Consider the following 18342-nt stretch of genomic DNA (forward strand, 5'->3'; position numbering starts at 1 on the left):
GTCCCCTGCATTGGCTGGCAGACTCTCAACCACTGCGCCACCAGGGGAGCCCCCTACACATTTCTTCATCTCAGTTCTTAAGCATCTCATTTTCTGTTACCGTGGCCTACATGGAAAGCTGGCAGAAATTCCCTCATAACTGCTCTTCAATCACTAACAGAAAAAGAAAGAAAAAGCAAGTGAGGAAGAAACAAACAAATGGAGGGAAGAAGATGGATGAAGGGATGGGAACATGGCCTCATCTCCCCAGTCCTATAAATCCTCCCTTTACGATTGATCGAAGAAGCTCCAGCCCCTGCTCTACCTCTTCACCCACAGAGGCCTTGCCTAGTTCCCTCTCCTCAGCCCCTGCTCTAGTTTCTACGATCCCAGCTTCATTCCTTTGCTCAGTACAACCAGTCCTGGTCCAGACTACAGGAGCCGAGAACTAGATACCGGAGAAAGTCCTCGTAAGGGACAAGAGTAAGAAAATGAAGTCCCTACTCGCCATGTTAGACCTGCTGAAGGGGATATATATGCCCCAGCTGAACAGCAGGAGGTCGATAACAGTCAGCTTCTATGGGGACCTGTTACGCCGGCTTCAAACAGATGATATGCACATGGCTCCACGAAATATCAGGAACTCCTAGTCATCAAATACATGTTCAGCAGGGTCATATAGCTCTAAAACTCAGGCTCAATCTGCCCTGTTCTGAGAAAAAAGGAAAATATAACAAGACAGTCTCTTTCCCCTCACTGTCAAAGAACGGCAACAGGACACTCCATTCTTCAGGAGGGGATGCCCTTACAACTGCTGATAATCTCCAATTTACTCCAACTTCCTGGCAAGTACAGGGTCACTGCAAGATTGCGCTTATGGCCTTTCTCCCCTCTCCTATATTCTGGTAGTAGAGGAATGAATGAGGGAAAAGACAATGTCAAATCCATTCCAGAGGTATACTGTAGGATGAAATTTCCAAGTTTCACTTAAACGGTACCCAAAAGCTTCTCTAACGTTCAGTGATGACTAAGCTAAATGAGAAGAAAATGAGTTACTGATATATTATGTGTTTATTCATTTTCGAAATAGAACCTGGATGAGGTTCATAAAGTACCCAGTTAGGATTATTATACTTTCACAGGTTATACTTTGGGGCTTTATCTTAAAATTCATAAAAATGACAAACCTAGGCTCGTCTTAAGAAATGTAGACATTGCACAGTCTACTAATTGGGCTATAATAACATAAACTATAATAGCGTACTTCAGAATAAAACAAAAAGCAGAAGAAAATTATACCATATAATTAGTATAGCTTTTGTTATTTTTAAAAACACTTCCATACATGACTTGTCCTCATGATGGTGATATGGCACCAGAAGACAAGAGTTTTCGATTGACTGTATAATATGTAAATCTTCAGAATTTCAGACAAGGCATTTTTATTTTTTATTTGTTATAATATCAGAAATGAATTTACCTCTGAAGTAACTCAGAGACTACCCTTTGGTTCTATTTTTCATGAATAGTGATAGGGATTAAGAGAATTTAAATCAATTTAATGTTGGCCTTAGGTTATTCTGATGATTTATTTGAGCAAGCAGAGTAAGTGTTGGAAGAGTATCAATTAGTACCTGTTCTCTTGGTATGATATACAGTTCTGTAAAATGTGACCAGAGCCTCTGACTTTCAGGTTTTAAAATCTACTTTCAAATTTATAATTATATAAAACTCGTGAATCAGTTTATAAACCCAGGCAATCAATAATGCCCATAAAAATACACCTGGTCACCTGGAATCGGCTATTGGCAGTAACAAGATTAAAAGCTGGAAATGTTTGAGCTGAGTGAAAAATTTCATTAAAATTCAACATTACCAAGAATTCTTTCTACATAACTTAATAACCTTACTACTGATGTAAAATACAGGACAGTTCAAAGGTAAATATTTCATTTATATTAAATGCAATTATTTGCATTTATTTGCAATTTGCAATTATTTGAAATCATAAAATTTTTGATTTATTTAAAGAGAGATTTTTCCTTAGGAAAGCTTAAGGAAACCTTAAGAGGTTTCCCTAAGAGAGGATCGATACAAAGTTGAGATCGATACAAAGTTGAGGTTTCCTTAAGAGAGGATCGATACAAAGTTGAGATTTTAATTTTAATTAATTAATTAAAAGACAACACACATTTATTCTCTTATAGTTCTGGAGGCTGGAAGTCGGAAATCATCTCAATGGGCCAAAACCAAAGTGTGGGCAGGGCCACGCTCCCTTCAGAGGCTCTAGGGGAGATCCCATTTCCTTGCCTTTTCTACCTTCTAGAGCGGTGCTCCTTAACGCGTTGCCTAAAAGTTGAGATTGTAGAAGTCACCTTGCCAAGGGAGCAAAGGACAGGAACAGAAGCCTCAACTGGATCTGGGCCACTAAGGCCAAGAGAAGAAACAGCTCAATCCGGGAAAGGGAGGTGAGGAGAGGCATCATCTTAGCAAATGGTGGTCTTTTCGATATATTTACCTGTCCTTTCCCAAGAGCTGCTCAAGTTCTATGTGTCTGCAATGCCAGTTTTGATTTGTTGATGTGAGCAGTAAATTAACAATAGATTAATAAACCACTAAGTTTATCTCCAGAGATTCTAGATAACTTCAGAGTCACATTCATATCGTCGTTTTTAACCCTAATTTTTGTAATATCCCATCGTTTGTCAGAACAATCTCCAGCTTTATAGACAGAGGTGCTTTTAAGAAAGTTATTCCCCATGTATCTTAGAAGCTTTCTGGCAGTGTGGAATTTTGAGGGAAGGCTTATCTTACTATTTTGTTGGCAAACATGTCTTTATTAGATTGTATGATGTACACTGTGGTTAAATTTAATAGCACCAGTCTCTGAAGTGAAGACTAGAGTTTGGATTCATGAAATGCTGATTTCTAAAGCATTCCAAAGGCAAAACTATGATGAAAACATTTTGTGGGAAAATAAATTACAAACTAACAAAAGCATATTTCTTTTAGAAATTAAAAGAAAAATGACTGAACATCCTTTCAAGAGTCATCCTAATGCAAAATCCCTCTTTAAATATAACTAATTTAAAGCAGTACATTACTATTTTGTTTCAAACAGGGCAAATATATAAATATGTAAATACTGTCTTACAGCATTTTCCGCAGTAACCTCTTTCATTTGATAAAATATTCAAGTTTGAACGTTTTGAAAACAAGCTAAAGAAAATTCTAGCCTAATTTATATGCAAAAAGAAGCATCCACTAGAAGAAATTTTATGTTTAAGAACATATAAAAAATCCTCATCAAATTAAAATTAAATATTAACAGGGAAGTTCATAGACGCCAACATTTAGGAGTGTTAGTCCTTGTTCATCAACTTCCACTCACTTTTCAACATTTACCCATCGTTAACCTCCCCTTGGGAATACAGAGAGCACCACATCCACCTCCTCCTGGCCTTCAACAAGGCATTCACAGCTGGGTGCCTATTTCTTTAATTAGGTCACCTCCAAGCTGATACAAGCCAATAAGTACAAGTATTCTTGGGATAAGAAAAAAGAAATCTAGAGAATCCAGGCTCTCAATTTCCAGAGAGCTGGCATCTGTATCCCACCTCATCTCCACAACTGTCCTTTCTAACCTGCTTATTCTGGTATTCCTGAATTCCCCTGGTGAGGGGTCTCTTAGCCTGCCACTTGTAAAAGTCACACTATTAACGCAAAATGACTGAAATATCTGAGTAGCCCGAAAATTGTACTACATTGAAAACATTAAAACATAAGGTATGATAAGTAAGAAAAATTCTTCAAGGCCCACCTGATGATCCAAATATATGGTGTTCCTTTGAAGGTGATGTGAAAGGATTTCATTCTAGTAGGCATCAATCAAGGTACAAACGGACAGAGAAAGAAGGTGCGGAATTCATGAAAAGGTCAATTTTGAAACAGGGAAAACAGGTAGTTTGTCACAACCTATATTATACCACAGCACACAACGACTTCCACACACATGCTCCCCTGTAAACGGCACAGATGATGCATTCAATGATTATAAATTACACTTAGTTTTGTAAGAAATTAAGTAGACATGCATATAAGCTGAAACATTAAGCAGAAAAATCCTTCAAATGGCTTTAGCAGACTCAAGGTTAGAAGCTTTACATGTTAATTCTTTTCTGCAATATGTTACTACTTCTTTGGATGTTTCTCATATAACCAGAGGCTATTAAACCCTTTGAGAAATGTTTACGTGTGTTCATTTTAAAAATCAAGAACACAAGAAATTAATCTTTGACATTTAAAAGGCAGTACTATTGAAACGCTAGTCACTTCTCAACTTATTACTTTATGGGAAACGACGGGACTCTTCAATACCTGTTTTACCAGAGGTGGAAGTTAGTGTTTGAGGTATGACAATAGTATTCTGAAGTCTGCATGATTTTCCTCCCTCACAACCAAAAGTTGGTGGGTGAGTGGGTGGGTGGAAGGCTACGAAGAAATGCAGCCGACCCACGTTTTCCTTTAATAACGTATAACCAAGGGAATTCTCAAAGGGTCAATAGGAGATCCTGATGTCGTTGCCGCAGTGGTGGGATGGGCTCATGCTCACGGGAATGACGCTGATCAAACCGATTAATAATGAATGGCTCAGTGTGAGTGACAAGAGCAGACACACAGACACATCTCTCCATAGCTGACCTTTGGGCTGTGCGCCTCGAGCTTTAGCTGCATGAGCTGTGCTAACGTGTGCTCCCGGATACTACTCAGTTCCGCTTGCTGCCGTCTCAGCTTTATAAGCAGCAGCGTAAGCTCCTCTGGCTGAAGGAGTACAATTTAAGAATCCAAACAGTGGAAAACAGATTAATTGTGGTCTTAAGTGACAGATATTAAACCAAGATTTCTTGGCAAGTATCGTCTTATGGTTGACATCAAACATAGTGCCTAGGCACTATGATGATAGGTCATACATAAATGCATAGATATCTAGAGAAATAGAAGGAACAGTATTATTTGGTAAGATACAGCAAAATAACAGTCTATTAAGGCATTTTCTCAGAACTCATGAGAGAATATTTAAATCTTAAGTATAAAGAACTGCAATGCCAAAGAACCCCCCACCATTAGAAAGGTTTGTACATGAGACCTATTATTAAAATACATTTTAATGAGATGTTTAAAAATGACACCTAAGACTTTTATAGCAATAGAACAATACCTGCATGCCCAACACTCTATCTTAGAGAACAGAAGGTAAACAAAAAGAATTAAAATTCATGTAAAACTTGGATGGCATCTTCCCATCATTAAGCTCAGTCAGTACCTGAGATCTATTAACTGCTTCCCAGTTATATTTTTAAATGTCACTGTTAGTGTTTTCACAGGATATTTTATATTGACCAAAAGACCAGTTTTTACTTTTAAGGAAGAAAAAAATGTATTTACTACACACAGAAAGTTTCCATGTGCGCATAAACCCTCCTTCCACCCTTGGCGGAGAGCAGAGAACCTTTTGGTTCCTGATTGGTTACTCTGATCTCTGAGGGGAATAAACTTTCAAAGGTAGATACAATTCCTTAACAGGCCAATCCGATATACTTTTTTTCGTTAGAAATGCAGTAAAGTATGGTCATTGGCAGTCTTACAGGCCGTAAAATATCATTCGGTGTTTGACTGGGCTTTGTTATGATTAAAAACTGCACAGAGACCACAGGGAGACTCTGTTCACTTAAGAGCTACAGCTGTGCTCTTAAAACTTCCGAGCCGAAAAGCGTTCCCGAGATTGACTTGTTTTGCCGACAGCACAGTGTTACACTTAGCTCTCTTCTGTTCTGTTCATTTGCTGTTGCTCTTTATTTTCCATAAAAAAAAATTTTTTTTAGGGTCACAAATCACTTTTTAGAAACTGGAAGTATAGTTGATTTTTATGTTAGTTGCAGGTATATGGCAAAGTGATTCAGTTACATATATATATATATATTTTTTTTAGATTATTTTCCATTATAGGTTATTACAAGATATTGAATAGTTTCCTGTGTTATACAGTAAATCCTTGTTACTTATCTGTTTTATGTATAGTAGTCTGTATCTGTTACAAATCAATTTTAACTGTTACTTGAAGTTACATTAAAGGTTATTGCCTTCAAGAGGAAAAAATGTCAGAAGTAAACCATAGTTACTATTGGATTCTCTGAGTATCCACACAGAGGAGACAATAGCTTCTCAACAGTCAAAAGAATGTGTGTGCATATGTGACTTAAAAAAGAAACTTCTTAACAGGAAAAGAAGAGATGCTTTTGCTCTGAGGCCAACCACATCTTGTGACCTCATGACTGTGAGACAGTCCATATCTTATGTCGTCATATCAAGCTCTAGAGGTCTTGCCAGAGAGAAAGGAGAGTGGGGTAAGGGATTAGATAGTCTAAGACCCAGAGGGATATGTGACAGAAATACTAAAAGAAGAAACCTTAAAACTCTTTATTACTTATGGAGTTAAACAGATTTTCAAAAGCATGAAAGATTACAATAAGTTTGCTAGATGTTGAAATTTGAGGCAAAATAAAAAGAGGCACAATTGATTCCTCCAAAAGGAGGAGGTGGTAAATAAAGTTTGTCCTAAATATCCACTAGAGGGAGCAAGGTAGAAGAGAAACTTTCATAATATGATACTTAGCATTATCTTATGATTAAGGTCTGTTTGCCTGATCAACGATCTAATGTTTAAAATTTCCAACAGTTAAGAATTTTTAGTTATAGTCAAGCAATATCTATCGCCTTTAATAAGTAAACCACAAGCAGTTTAAAGCCAAGAAATCTGCCTCATATCTAAGCATGTAAGAGATGAAATAAAACAATGTTTGAAAAATACATAGAAGATAAACTTGTTTTGATGACTGCAGGAAGAGGATTTTAAATAATGAACAACTGTATGGTCCTCAAATCATATCTTTACAGAAATTAAGACTACCTACTAATATGAAAGCATAGTTCCCCTGATAAAAGAATGCCATTAAAATAAAATGAAGGATGAAAAGTCACCTTTTCTCTTTAATTTGAAGAGTAATAGTGTCCTGGTAACATAACTCCTTTCCAATGTGAACAGGAATAACACTGACTATGAAATGATAAAGGAAGTACTTGCTTGAACTTAGGATTTCTAACGGTCTCTCTTTCTCTGCATAAATATGTAAATCGGTTTCTTTTCTGCTCTAAGGTAGTTAATCTATATAAAAATCCACAGGAGAAACTTGACAGGCCTGTGGTTTGACTATAGACACAGAGTTGCTTGCTGGATTTGTTTCCCTAAGGAACTACTCCAACTTCCGTTTTAAGGAAGAGGATATTAACATTCAATGAAGTAAAGAAACCCTCCCAGGTTATCAAGTAAAGACACCCTCCCAGGTTATAAAGATTCTGGAAAACAGAATCTTGTATTGAGGCGGTCAGACGTTCAGGGAAAGGTTATCAGGAAGACACTGAAATGGCGACATGATTCCAAATCCTACTGACGAGCATCTGTTCCACAAAACTAGTAATGGTTTTTCTCTGGGAGGCACCTCTCTGAAAACTCAAACTTAAAAGCTATGTCAGATGTGTGCTATCACGGGTAGCACATAAATAAAACATGATATGGTAAATAAAGATATGGTACTCACCGTTTTGCCTTGGAGGCTCTGGGGGCTAACGGACTGTAAGGTTAGGCCAGCAGGCATTGACCTCCTGTCGGGCACATACACGTGCTAGGAAGATGAAGGCACAGTATAAATTCTGTGGTCAATGTCAGTGATGAAAATTATATTATAAAATGCCATTTAAAATTGCTATTGGTGCTTATGAAAGAAGACAGATACTAAAACTTCAGGACTAAAATACAGACACTGATGAACAGAGTAATTCCATACAGTATGGCTCAGTGGTTCTCAAACGTATTGGTCTCAGGAGCCCTTTACATCCTTAAAAAGGAGATTTTAGTGACAAGAGTGGCATTATTTTACAGTTTTGCAAATCTCTTTAACGTCTGGCTGGATTTTCATATCTGCCTCTGTATTCGATCTGTTGTGATCATCTCTTTTAAGGGAAGTACATGAAGAAAGGCCACCTTCGATATATGTAATTGGAAAAGGGAAGAGAACTTGAATAGCTTTTTTGGATATCTGCAGATGTTCTTTGATACTGCACTAAAGGTCAAAAAGTGGTACTTTCTTAAAGGTTAGTTGCGAAGTGGTGTCTGAAACCGTATCAATGAACTTTTTGTACTCTGTCACACTGACATCCATTCATTGGTCTATTTGCACTTTAAAGGAATCTTTTACCCATCCGTGATTTTGAGACATCAAACACTGGCCATGCGGAAAACACTGGCTCAGTGGGTTATGCAGATGTTCCAAATGCTGGCACACGTTAGCCTACACGATCAGTAGCGCCTGTCTGTTAATACCATCATTGATCTTTAAGCACCAGAGAGCTGTCAAGCTCACAGAGGCAGATACAAGATTTCCAAAATTCTAATTTTTGCTTGAAAGCTCAAATGTTGTGGTCGGTGACAGGTACTGTGGGTTGCTTTCCTTGAAGTGACAGGCTAACGTTTCACTCTGAGGAAGTGTCTGTCAAATACCAAGTCTGAACAACTATAGTTTGGCATTCGTTCTTTCAAGTAAAAATGGTGTTTCATTAAAAAAAAAAAAGAAGAAGAAGAAGAGAGAAAGACAGAAGAAGAAAAAAAGGCCTGGGCTCTGCACTAGAGTGAGAAGCTTGTGGCATCAGACGGTTCTGGGTGATTCGAGTTCCAGCCAGGATGATCGAGGTTGTCTGCAACGACCGTCTAGGGACGAAGGTCCGAGTTAAATGCAATACTGATGACACCATCGGGGACCTTAGAAGCTGATTGCAGCCCAAACTGGCACCCATTGGAACAAGATTGTTTTGAAGAAGTGGTACATGATTTTTAAGGACCACGTGTCTCTGGGGGACTATGAGATCCATGACGGGATGAACCTGGAGCTTTATTACCAATACAGCAGAATTTCTTCTCCCACCCTCATCCTACAACACTAGTATGGATGCTTGTTTGTTATTTTTTTTAAAAAAATACTTATTTATTTTATTTACTTGGTTGTGCCGGGTCTTAGTTGAGGCTCGCAGGCTCCTTAGTTGCGGCAGGCGGGCTCTTAGTTGTGGCATGCATGTGGGATCTAGTTCCCTGAACAGGGATCGAACCCAGGCCCCCTGTACTAGGAGTGCATAGTCATATCCACTGCATCACCAGGGAAGTCCCTGGATGCTTATTTTTGAAAACCCATGTTAAAAAAAACTTACGAGACTGAAAAACAAACAAAAAAAAAACGGAGCTAGTTCTGCTGGCAACTCAAATAACCACTCAAGTGTTTTTCCCTGAGACAACTATTAGCACTTTGGTATGCAAAGAGAAATGCTTTAAGTACATTTCCCATTTCATCACACAGAATATTAAAATGCTATGGAATGAAAAGTCAAGATTGAATAAAATTATCTTTTACTATTTCATCAAAGGGATTTATTTTTAAATAAATAAATTCACTGTGGCAGTGAAGCATTACAATGACCACTAGTATAGTCTGAGCCATTCCCTTGACTTAGGCTAAGGTGCTAGTACTTTTACCCACTGTTGCTTTCGCACTACTAGAAAATGGTAACACAATGAATAATGCCTTATTATTATTATAAAAATAATTCTAAGCTTACTTACAGGCTCCCTGAAAGGGTCATGGGGACCCTCAGGTACCCCCCCAGGTACTCCCTAAGGGTCCATGAACCCTACTTTGAGAACCACTGATCACATCAAGGAAGATGATGGGACAGTTTGAAAGAAAAACTGGCATGTTGGAGAAGTTTTTCGGGAGAAGGAGATGTTTAGTTGACTGGGAAAACTGGCTAGAGAGCACACACGCATCTCATAACTGCTGTTGTAAGAGATGATGAATTTTGGCCATGAAAACACTCATCAACCACGCACTAATAATTTGTATTAGATCAGATTTCTCTTGAATACTGTTACTATTTTTATTAGTCTTTGGATGTACGAAGTGACAAAATATTGACCTTTGCTACAGCAGAGTTCAAAGTGAGCTTTTTCTGGTGAGACAAACTAAAGCTTGCTTCCTCCAGAAGAAAATTCCTGATTGACTTATTAATTTCTAACTAATGCTTACTTATGGAAAAATCAAGCATATGCAATGATGTAACTGAAGGAGTCAGCCCATCGCAAGGATAAGAAAAGGTGCTTTTCAAAATGGAATAAAGCAAGGTGTTCTTTAGAATTAAAAAGAAAGTGACAGGAAAATTCCTTTTCACTTTAGGACAGACATTAGAGACCCAGCTGCACATAGGGTGACGGATCAAAACAACTGCTTCAGCATTATGAAAAGCTGATTGATGCAAAGCACTCGAATTCACTTCAAAAAATCTACTAAGCAAGGCTTATACCAACTTAAGGTGCAAATTAAAGCATGATCTCTATAACTTAATTTTTTAAAAAGTATATGTAGAGAATTCCCTGGCAGTCCAGTGGTTAGGACTCCTCGTTTTCACTGATGAGGGCATGGGTTTGATTCCTGGTCAGGGAACTAAAATCCCGCAAGCCATGAGGCATGGACCAAAAAAAAAAAAAAAAGTGGGCTTTCCTGGTGGCGCAGTGGTTGAGAGTCCGCCTGCTGATGCAGGGGACACGGGTTCGTGCCCCGGTCCGGGAAGATCCCACATGACACGGAGTGGCTGGGCCCATGAGCCATGGCCGCTGAGCAAAAAAAAGTATATATATCAGTAAGCATTGTTACTTTAATATGCAATTGGGCACCTGAGGAGTATTTCAATATGCCATATCTTCCACTGGTTAGAAGATATGGTTATGGACATATACACACTAACAAACGTAGTAAGGTAGATAGCTAGGGGGAAGCAGCCGCAAGGCACAGGGATATTAGCTCGGTGCTTTGTGACAGCCTGGAGGGGTGGGATAGGGAGAGTGGGAGGGAGGGAGACGCAAGACGGAAGACATATGGGAACATATGTCTATGTATAACTGATTCACTTTGTTATAAAGCAGAAACTAACACACCATTGTAAAGCAATTATACCCCAATAAAGATGTTAAAAAAAAAAAAAGAAGATATGGTTAGCACTTTTTAAAAAAATAAATAAATTAATTTATCTATTTCAATTTTGGCTGTGTTGGGTGTTTACGCGGGCTTTTCTCTAGTTGCAGCAAGCGGGGGCTACTATTCGTTGCGGTGCGCAGGCTTCTCTTGTTGCAGAGCACAGGCTCTAGGTGCACGGGCTTCAGAAGTTGCAGCACGCAGTCTCAGCAGTGTGGCTTGCGGGCTCTAGAGCGCAGGCTCAGTAGCTGTGGCTCACGGGCGTAGTGCTCCGCAGGATGTGGGATCTTCCTCGACCAGGGCTGGAACCTGGGTCGCCTGCACTGGCAGGTGGATTCTTAACCACTGCGCCACCAGGAAAGTCCTGAGGTTAGCACTTTTATCTTAGCAAAGAACTTGAAGGGCCTGACACAAGACTGCAGGGATGCTAGAAGAGGGTGGGCGTAGAATTTGAGTGTATGAAGGGCCAATCAAAAAATGTGTGGTCTTAACCTACAGAGAAAGCTGATGAGACATGCTATCAAGCAGGGAAGAATACATAATGCATCTGTTCCAAAGAGCTGCTCCTGAGAGATGAAGCATTGCAAGCTTTAGGTTTTCTACATGAGATTCTGACACTGCAGAAGACTCTTCCTTAATTTTTAAAACAAAATAAGAGCTGGCCTTGCCTACCTCCTCCCCATGTTCTTGTCTCTCCCATTCAGAGAGAGAGAGGCGTGTACTAGAAGTAAAACGCAGCATCCCTGGAGGAGCAGTGAACCCTGGATGAGCAGACGTCTTACCTTGGGGTGATGGGCCCGGTGCCTGCGGTCTATCGTCACATCTCCCCTCTGAATTGGTGAAGACACTTCTGATCTGTAGGTTCGCTGAGGGGAGTAGCCCTGATAAGCAGCTATGGAGCCGTGGGAAGGTGATGTGGGGATGGAGTGCATTGTCTGGTCAGAAATATTAACCATGGTTTTAGGACTGGTCAGGGTGCCATGGCGAGGGAGGGTGCCCTGCTTGTTATAAAACTGACGCTGCTGCCACTCATAAAGCTGCCACATGGTGTCGTCTCTCATGGATCTCCGCTTCTCTTCAGCCGCAGGCCCAGCTGTCTTGTCGTGAACGGAAGGAGTTATGCTGCAGATACTTTCCGGCCGGGTCTTGCTGTTTCTTGGGAGTGTTCTATAGCCTTCAGGGTAGCGGGCCACAATATGGGCTCTGTGGCTTGGCATATTTCTTGGTAATGTTTGGTAAGAGATTACTCTGAAATAAAAGAACAATTGGAACGTAAAAATGAAGGAGAGTTGTTTCCCAGATTCTAAATTAGAGTAAAATTTTTTTTCCTCTTGGTAGGTAAAATATATACTTAGGACTTATTTTTTTTAAAGACCAAAATATTATACAGGGTACAAGTGATTAATGAACAGATTTTAATCTTTTTATGAAATTCAATGGATTTAATATATTAAGTGAACAGCATCTATGTCACTCACATAAGACTATTAGTTCCACACAAGGTACAGTTTTATTGCAAGAAAGAAGAGTATTAAACTTTTTTCAGAAATACAATTGTTCAAGATCTCAAGTCTGTCCTCATCTTATTTGATTTTATATAAATAAACTCCTAGAATCTCATCTTCACACATCTCACCAGAATAGTTAAATAGGGTTTCTGCATGTGGATGGAACACCAGAGTTTTTGAGTTGTGCCTAAGAGTGTGAAGACAGGAAATGAAGGACTGCAGGTGGTGATGCTCTATTGTACCATGGCCTTCTGAGATCATGGCTGTTTACGGGAAGAAGTACATCAATCAGTACATTTGTGGCTTGAAGGAATAATTTCCCTTGATAACTTTTCTTAATTTGAGAAATAAAAATGACTTGAAGCCAAAGCTCAAAATTTAATTATTTAAAGACAAAATACTTCCAGTATAATATTTCAGATACAAAACTGCAAATCTCTGGAATTTTACAATGTTTTAATATTAGTGAACTTCATTATTAGTCAAGTAGGGAAAAGCAGTTGATCAAAAACCAGGAGGGCCAAGCTTTCATTCTTGCTTTCCCACTAAGTGCGGAGACCTTAGAAAAGTTACACCTCTGGGACTAAGAGAATGTTCAAGTGTGTGTGTGGCGAAGACCGACAGATCATACTCCTTTTAATACTTGGGGTTATCAACTTTCTATTTTAAAATTTGTGCCAAAAGTATGAAAATTATTTTTTAAAAAACTTTACTATTCTATTGCAATGATATACTTAAAGATAAAAAGATACCCCTAAATAAGGAAGGGCATAATCTTAAAAGTGCTAGAGTCCTTCACATGCTACTGATATCTGGCCAACTGAAACGTTTTGGGATTCGGCTTTCTCATCTAGAAGATAATTTGATCACAGAGTGGTCTTACAACTCTAAAATCCCATGTCTTATATTGTACTTGAAATACTTCCAATTTCTTCAACCATTCCCCTGCATTGAATTTACTTCATCATGCTGATCATCCCTCAGCTTTTCAATGTCTTGATTTAAAACAGGCTTGCTCAAAATTTATCCCCGTCACCCTCCTTCCCATACCTCCACCCCAAGAACCACTACACAGGGGCCAACCATCTGATGACTTTTGGGCTGAAGTGAGGGAGACAAGTACCCAATGATACTCTGATATACGCAGTAGAAAGAGTTTAATTTTTTGCTGCTTTCTCTTCGGGTACATTTCCTAATTTTCCCCTGCTTGGTCTCCCTTCCTATTCCTACCTTCTCCGTTAAGCCAGAAACTGGAAAAAGTCCAGAGCTGGCAACCCCACAGCTATGTGCTTAGGAAGCGTGTCAGACAGGGAGAAGATGATTCCATCCAAGAAATTCTGCCCTAACACTCAAGCAACGTACTCCAATATACGCTGGTTTATTTGGCCATTCATAAACTCAAGAAATATTATAGAGACCTTGCTGTGCAAGAAGCTCTGGATTAGGCATAGAACTATATCATAGAAGCATATACTGAGAACATAAATAATATTAACTTTATACCCTATTTGGAAATCTGTAAAAAGATCATATATAATCACATAAAGAGGGGACACACATTTTCGATCTAAAATACATGAAAAACTGCCTGTGGACTAATGTTTAAATTCCAGTTCAGAAAATCTGATTACACAAAACCCAAGCATTCATAACACGTGAGCTGGAACCTGTGGCAGAGATGGATATTGAAGTTGAACACTTATGTGATCATTAACAACAGGCTATTTTCCTACCAAGTTTGGCTAATTAGGGATCACAAAGTATAAAAGGCTCTTCTGCCATCTTTCGAACTCCTTTTGGAGAATTTTAATGGAAAATCTGGTTGTCATCAAGTATATTTATTTTTATCCCATATACTTTCTACCATTTTGAGACCTCTTTTTAAAAAAAACTACATTCTCCTTCAGTGGTTTTCCCCAAAGAAATTCAAATTAAGCAAAGTGTGATTTACTTTGAAGTGAAAGCTTAAGAAACGAACTTTGTAAGTGCCTTCATCAGGTTTAGTGCTCCATTCATCAGCAGTTGCCTGTCAAACACCATGAAAACCCTGACCTGTGATTCTGCCACGCGGAACAATGGCTTAGGCTCCCGGCATCTGAACGGTGCCCGCTACTCACAAAAAAACTTTCAGGCTCTGCTCACAGATGCAGGCATCTACTATATGACTACATATTAAACCTCTATTCTTTCTATCAGAACTTTAGGAATAAAAGCCAGCCTTTCATAAAGTTTCACAAAACCAATTATACCATGTATTACCATCATGCTTCTTCCCACCAATAAAAATTATTTCATTATAAAACCTCGCAACTGTTTCTTAAGCATGAAGTTCATATGATAATGTAGATGATCTATTTCAGTGATCCAAACTGGACTCCAGTCAGTGAAGCTGAAGCTGGAGGAGCAACGTGGAGAAAACTTTAGCTCAAAATAACCTAAGACTAGCCTTCAGAAGCTGCTGAAGGTCTGCAGTCAAAATAAAGAGCCTTTATGTGTGTTAATTATACTCAACCAAGGGCTTTAACAAGTGCTTGAAAACTAATACTTATGCTCAACAATTAAAAAAAATTAACTTCCAGATACTGAACCCCTTTAACTATACCCATTCAACCTTAAGAAAGTATGATTTTATTTGAGGAAAACTGCTTCTATTGAGAAGTGAGATTTAATTTGCTGGGTAGAGATGCAGCAAATCTTCTGGCTGGGATTTTTATTACTGTTTCCCTGAAAACAATTACCTTTATAAGTACTTTCAAACATCCTTTCTTCCCCCACCACCGCCCAGAACTACCCCTGGCTTTTCTTCTAATCAAATTTTATTTTTGAAACAGCAACTGTTTCTCACAATTTGTCCCTTGAGAAAACTAGAAAAGTGATCACCGAGGGTGGAGGAGAAGAAAACGGAAGTGAGCAACTGAATCGCAGGAGTCAGGTTTTGCAGCCCTGGCTGAGCTGTACTCCTGAGAGAAGAGACTGGCAGACAGCCACCAGACCAGAAGGACATTCCACTATTACAAAAGTTCATCTCCTTTTAACCAAAACATTAGTAACTCGTTGCTTTCTGGTTTCCTACTATCGAGAGGTAAGGGTTACAGTAAGTCTTCAGTTAATTTTACTATGTTAGTTCATTAAAGTACGTTATAAACCTTGCATCACCAGCTTCCCACCTAACAACACAACACTTTTTCTCATCCACAATCACCTGCTTTTCCTCCGTTTCCTCTAGCCCTTATTTTTGGTCTCCTTTGCAGGCCCACCACCCTTTTCTTTTCCCTTTAAATGTAAATGTTCTTTCTGATTTTCATCCTTACCTTTAAGTATATCTGATATAATGATGACACCCCAAATCTTATTCAAGTCCAGATCTCTCTCTGGAGACACAGACTGCAGGCACCTCAGATCTAACCTATCCAATCACTCATTACCTTCTCTCTTCCCAAACCTTCTCTATGCAGTGAAAGGCACCGGACAACGCTTGATGACCAGACCAAAAAGCAGGGCGTCATTCTTGATTTCCCCCAGCCGCTCAAATTAGACTTGAGTGAGACCAGTTTGCAATCAAGCACATCCAAGCACCCAACTAGCCTTGTCAATTATATGGTGAATACATCCCCTTCCTCTCCTCGTTTCACTCATTCCAATAGTTTCTGAACTTTCTCCAATTCATTCTCCAGATTCTGCAGCAGGCATGATACTGCTGAAACACCAATCTGCATACATCTCCTCTGGCTTCTCTCTCCAGCCGCGCTTCCCATCCATCATCACAGCAGTTGTGCCTAAGCCAGACTCATGTCTTCGGAGTCCTTTCCCAGCTCTATCAGTTTTGCATATGTAAACCAAGATAAGCATACCATCCTTCATATCTTGCCCCATATTTCACTTCCTCCAAAGAGGTTTTCCTGAACCCTTAGGTTGTGTTGGTTGTCCCTGAAACATCTTCTTACAGCATCCTGTTCTTCCATCACTGTATTTGTCACCATATACTGTACCTGTTTGTTTAACTTTCTCCTCTACTGGACTAAGAACCTTTGTGAGAAATCTGGACTATATCTTTTCAGTATTTTACTTTCTGGCCCCATGATTACCATAGAGTAGTTATACTATAAGTATATGAAAGAACAAATGTGTACATGAATGAATAAATGCTTAGATGAATAAATATAATACTTAGCCATGTGCATTATGAGTTTAAGAAAGCCAAGGAATGAGACTGAGAACTAGAGAGCCTAAGCCTTTCTGGTCTCCACGTTACATGTCTCAGGAGAGCTTTGTATTACATCAAGCTGCAGAAGTTACTAGTGGAAAACAGCAGGGCGGTGGGGAGAGTGAAGACAAGTTCTCACTGTGTGTGTGTGTGTGTGTGTGTGTGTGTGTGTGTGTGCGTGTGTGCGTATGCGTGCACGCACGTGTGCATGTAGAGGGGTGAGGCTAGGTCTTGCGACTTTCCTCATCCCAAACAAACATGATCTGTACCCACAGCCTATGCCTTCTCTTGTGCTGGGCCAAGGAGGATGACTCCTTGCTATTAGTAAAGTTGGGTGACAGAACACTGAGAGGCAGAGAAAAAACACTGATATCTGATTACCATCAAAAAAAGATGAGTAATGAAGCTGTAATATCTCAAACGCAATTTGAACTTAATACTTTGAATTGGTATCTCAGAAACCAGTCTCCCACCAAAATAACAGGAAAGAAACCTGGGTTTACAACACATAACAAGATACTTACCCCCTGGTTTCTTCTTCATGACCTCTCCCCTTCTGGATTTTAATCCACTGTTCCAGCTGTTGCATTGAATTCGTTCTCTGTATGACTCGATCAGCCTCTGTGTGTAAGGGCCCTGTACTGGGGTGACTTCCACCTCTAAGGTCTGCCAGGCTAACATTGACCGTTTTGTTCTCTGAACTATTCACATTGACTGGCCTGTAGTGTCCAGTCTGACCCGGGCACGTTGACCCGCTCTCATATTCAGACGACAGAGAATTCAATTTTACACTATTAATTTTTGTTAAAGGTCTATCTTGGCCATCCTTCTGAAATCCATATCTTTCAGCTTCTAATGCCTTTTTTTCTTCATTTTTGCTCATTTCCTTGTTTTTCTGGTTATTTTGGACCTCTGGTTTAATTAGCACTCTATGGTTGGGAAAGTTATTGATTTCTTTAGTTGGTGCATTCTCAGATGTAATCTTATCCACTCTGAAATCAGAGAAGAAAGCCAGAGTAAATCAGATGAAGTAACGCACATGTTATTTCTGGGATTCAATCTAGGAAAATCATAAAATTACCTTCGACTTTACCAAAAAAAAAAAACCCCGAAATGGTCACAGAGAAGTCTGCACAAATCCCCAGTACTGTAGTATGAAAATTCAAGTACGACACAAGAATGTATAAATAGAAAGGGGAAAAAAATTAAACCTAAAATATACAGCGTATAAAGCACTAGAGGAAAAAAAGTGAAGAGTGTCCCCACCATTAGAAATCTGGAAAGAAAGCAAATAAGATTGCCCTTTGACAGTGAAACCACAAAAACCCACACTTAAAAGACCACAGTAACTAGTCATTTGAAATAACATGGTTTCCAGCCAGGAGGGTTAACTCACCAGGAGACAAACATGACTCTGGTTTGTGGCAACGGAAATTACATTCTGATGCTATCAAAGATCTGAACCCTACGACTGATTAACTCTCTGTGTCTGTGTTCAAGAGGACCTGAGTTTCAGGTAAGA

General features: G+C 39.2%; 1 protein-coding gene and 1 pseudogene across 23 annotated transcripts in view; one reads left to right on the plus strand and one right to left on the minus strand.

Annotated features, from left to right (window-relative positions):
• The window catches only part of PLEKHA5 (pleckstrin homology domain containing A5), a 259317-nt gene that overhangs the window by 70923 nt on the left and 170052 nt on the right, over positions 1-18342 (minus strand). For 11 of the 23 annotated variants that reach the window (XM_065886852.1, XM_065886860.1, XM_065886851.1 and 8 more), the window contains 5 exons: positions 17345-17812; positions 11891-12356; positions 7635-7718; positions 4681-4800; positions 3800-3853 (listed from right to left, as the gene is read on the minus strand). In XM_065886852.1, the coding sequence (XP_065742924.1) occupies positions 3800-3853; positions 4681-4800; positions 7635-7718; positions 11891-12356; positions 17345-17812 (1192 nt within the window). The remainder of the gene's footprint in view (positions 1-3799; positions 3854-4680; positions 4801-7634; positions 7719-11890; positions 12357-17344; positions 17813-18342) is intronic. The other 12 variants (XM_065886867.1, XM_065886870.1, XM_065886865.1 and 9 more) reach the window with 3 other exon arrangements.
• LOC136130676 (ubiquitin-like protein 5 pseudogene) lies at positions 8774-9033 on the plus strand (annotated as a pseudogene).

Source organism: Phocoena phocoena, chromosome 11 (genome assembly GCF_963924675.1).
Source record: "Phocoena phocoena chromosome 11, mPhoPho1.1, whole genome shotgun sequence".
Classification (NCBI taxonomy): Eukaryota; Metazoa; Chordata; class Mammalia; order Artiodactyla; family Phocoenidae; genus Phocoena; species Phocoena phocoena.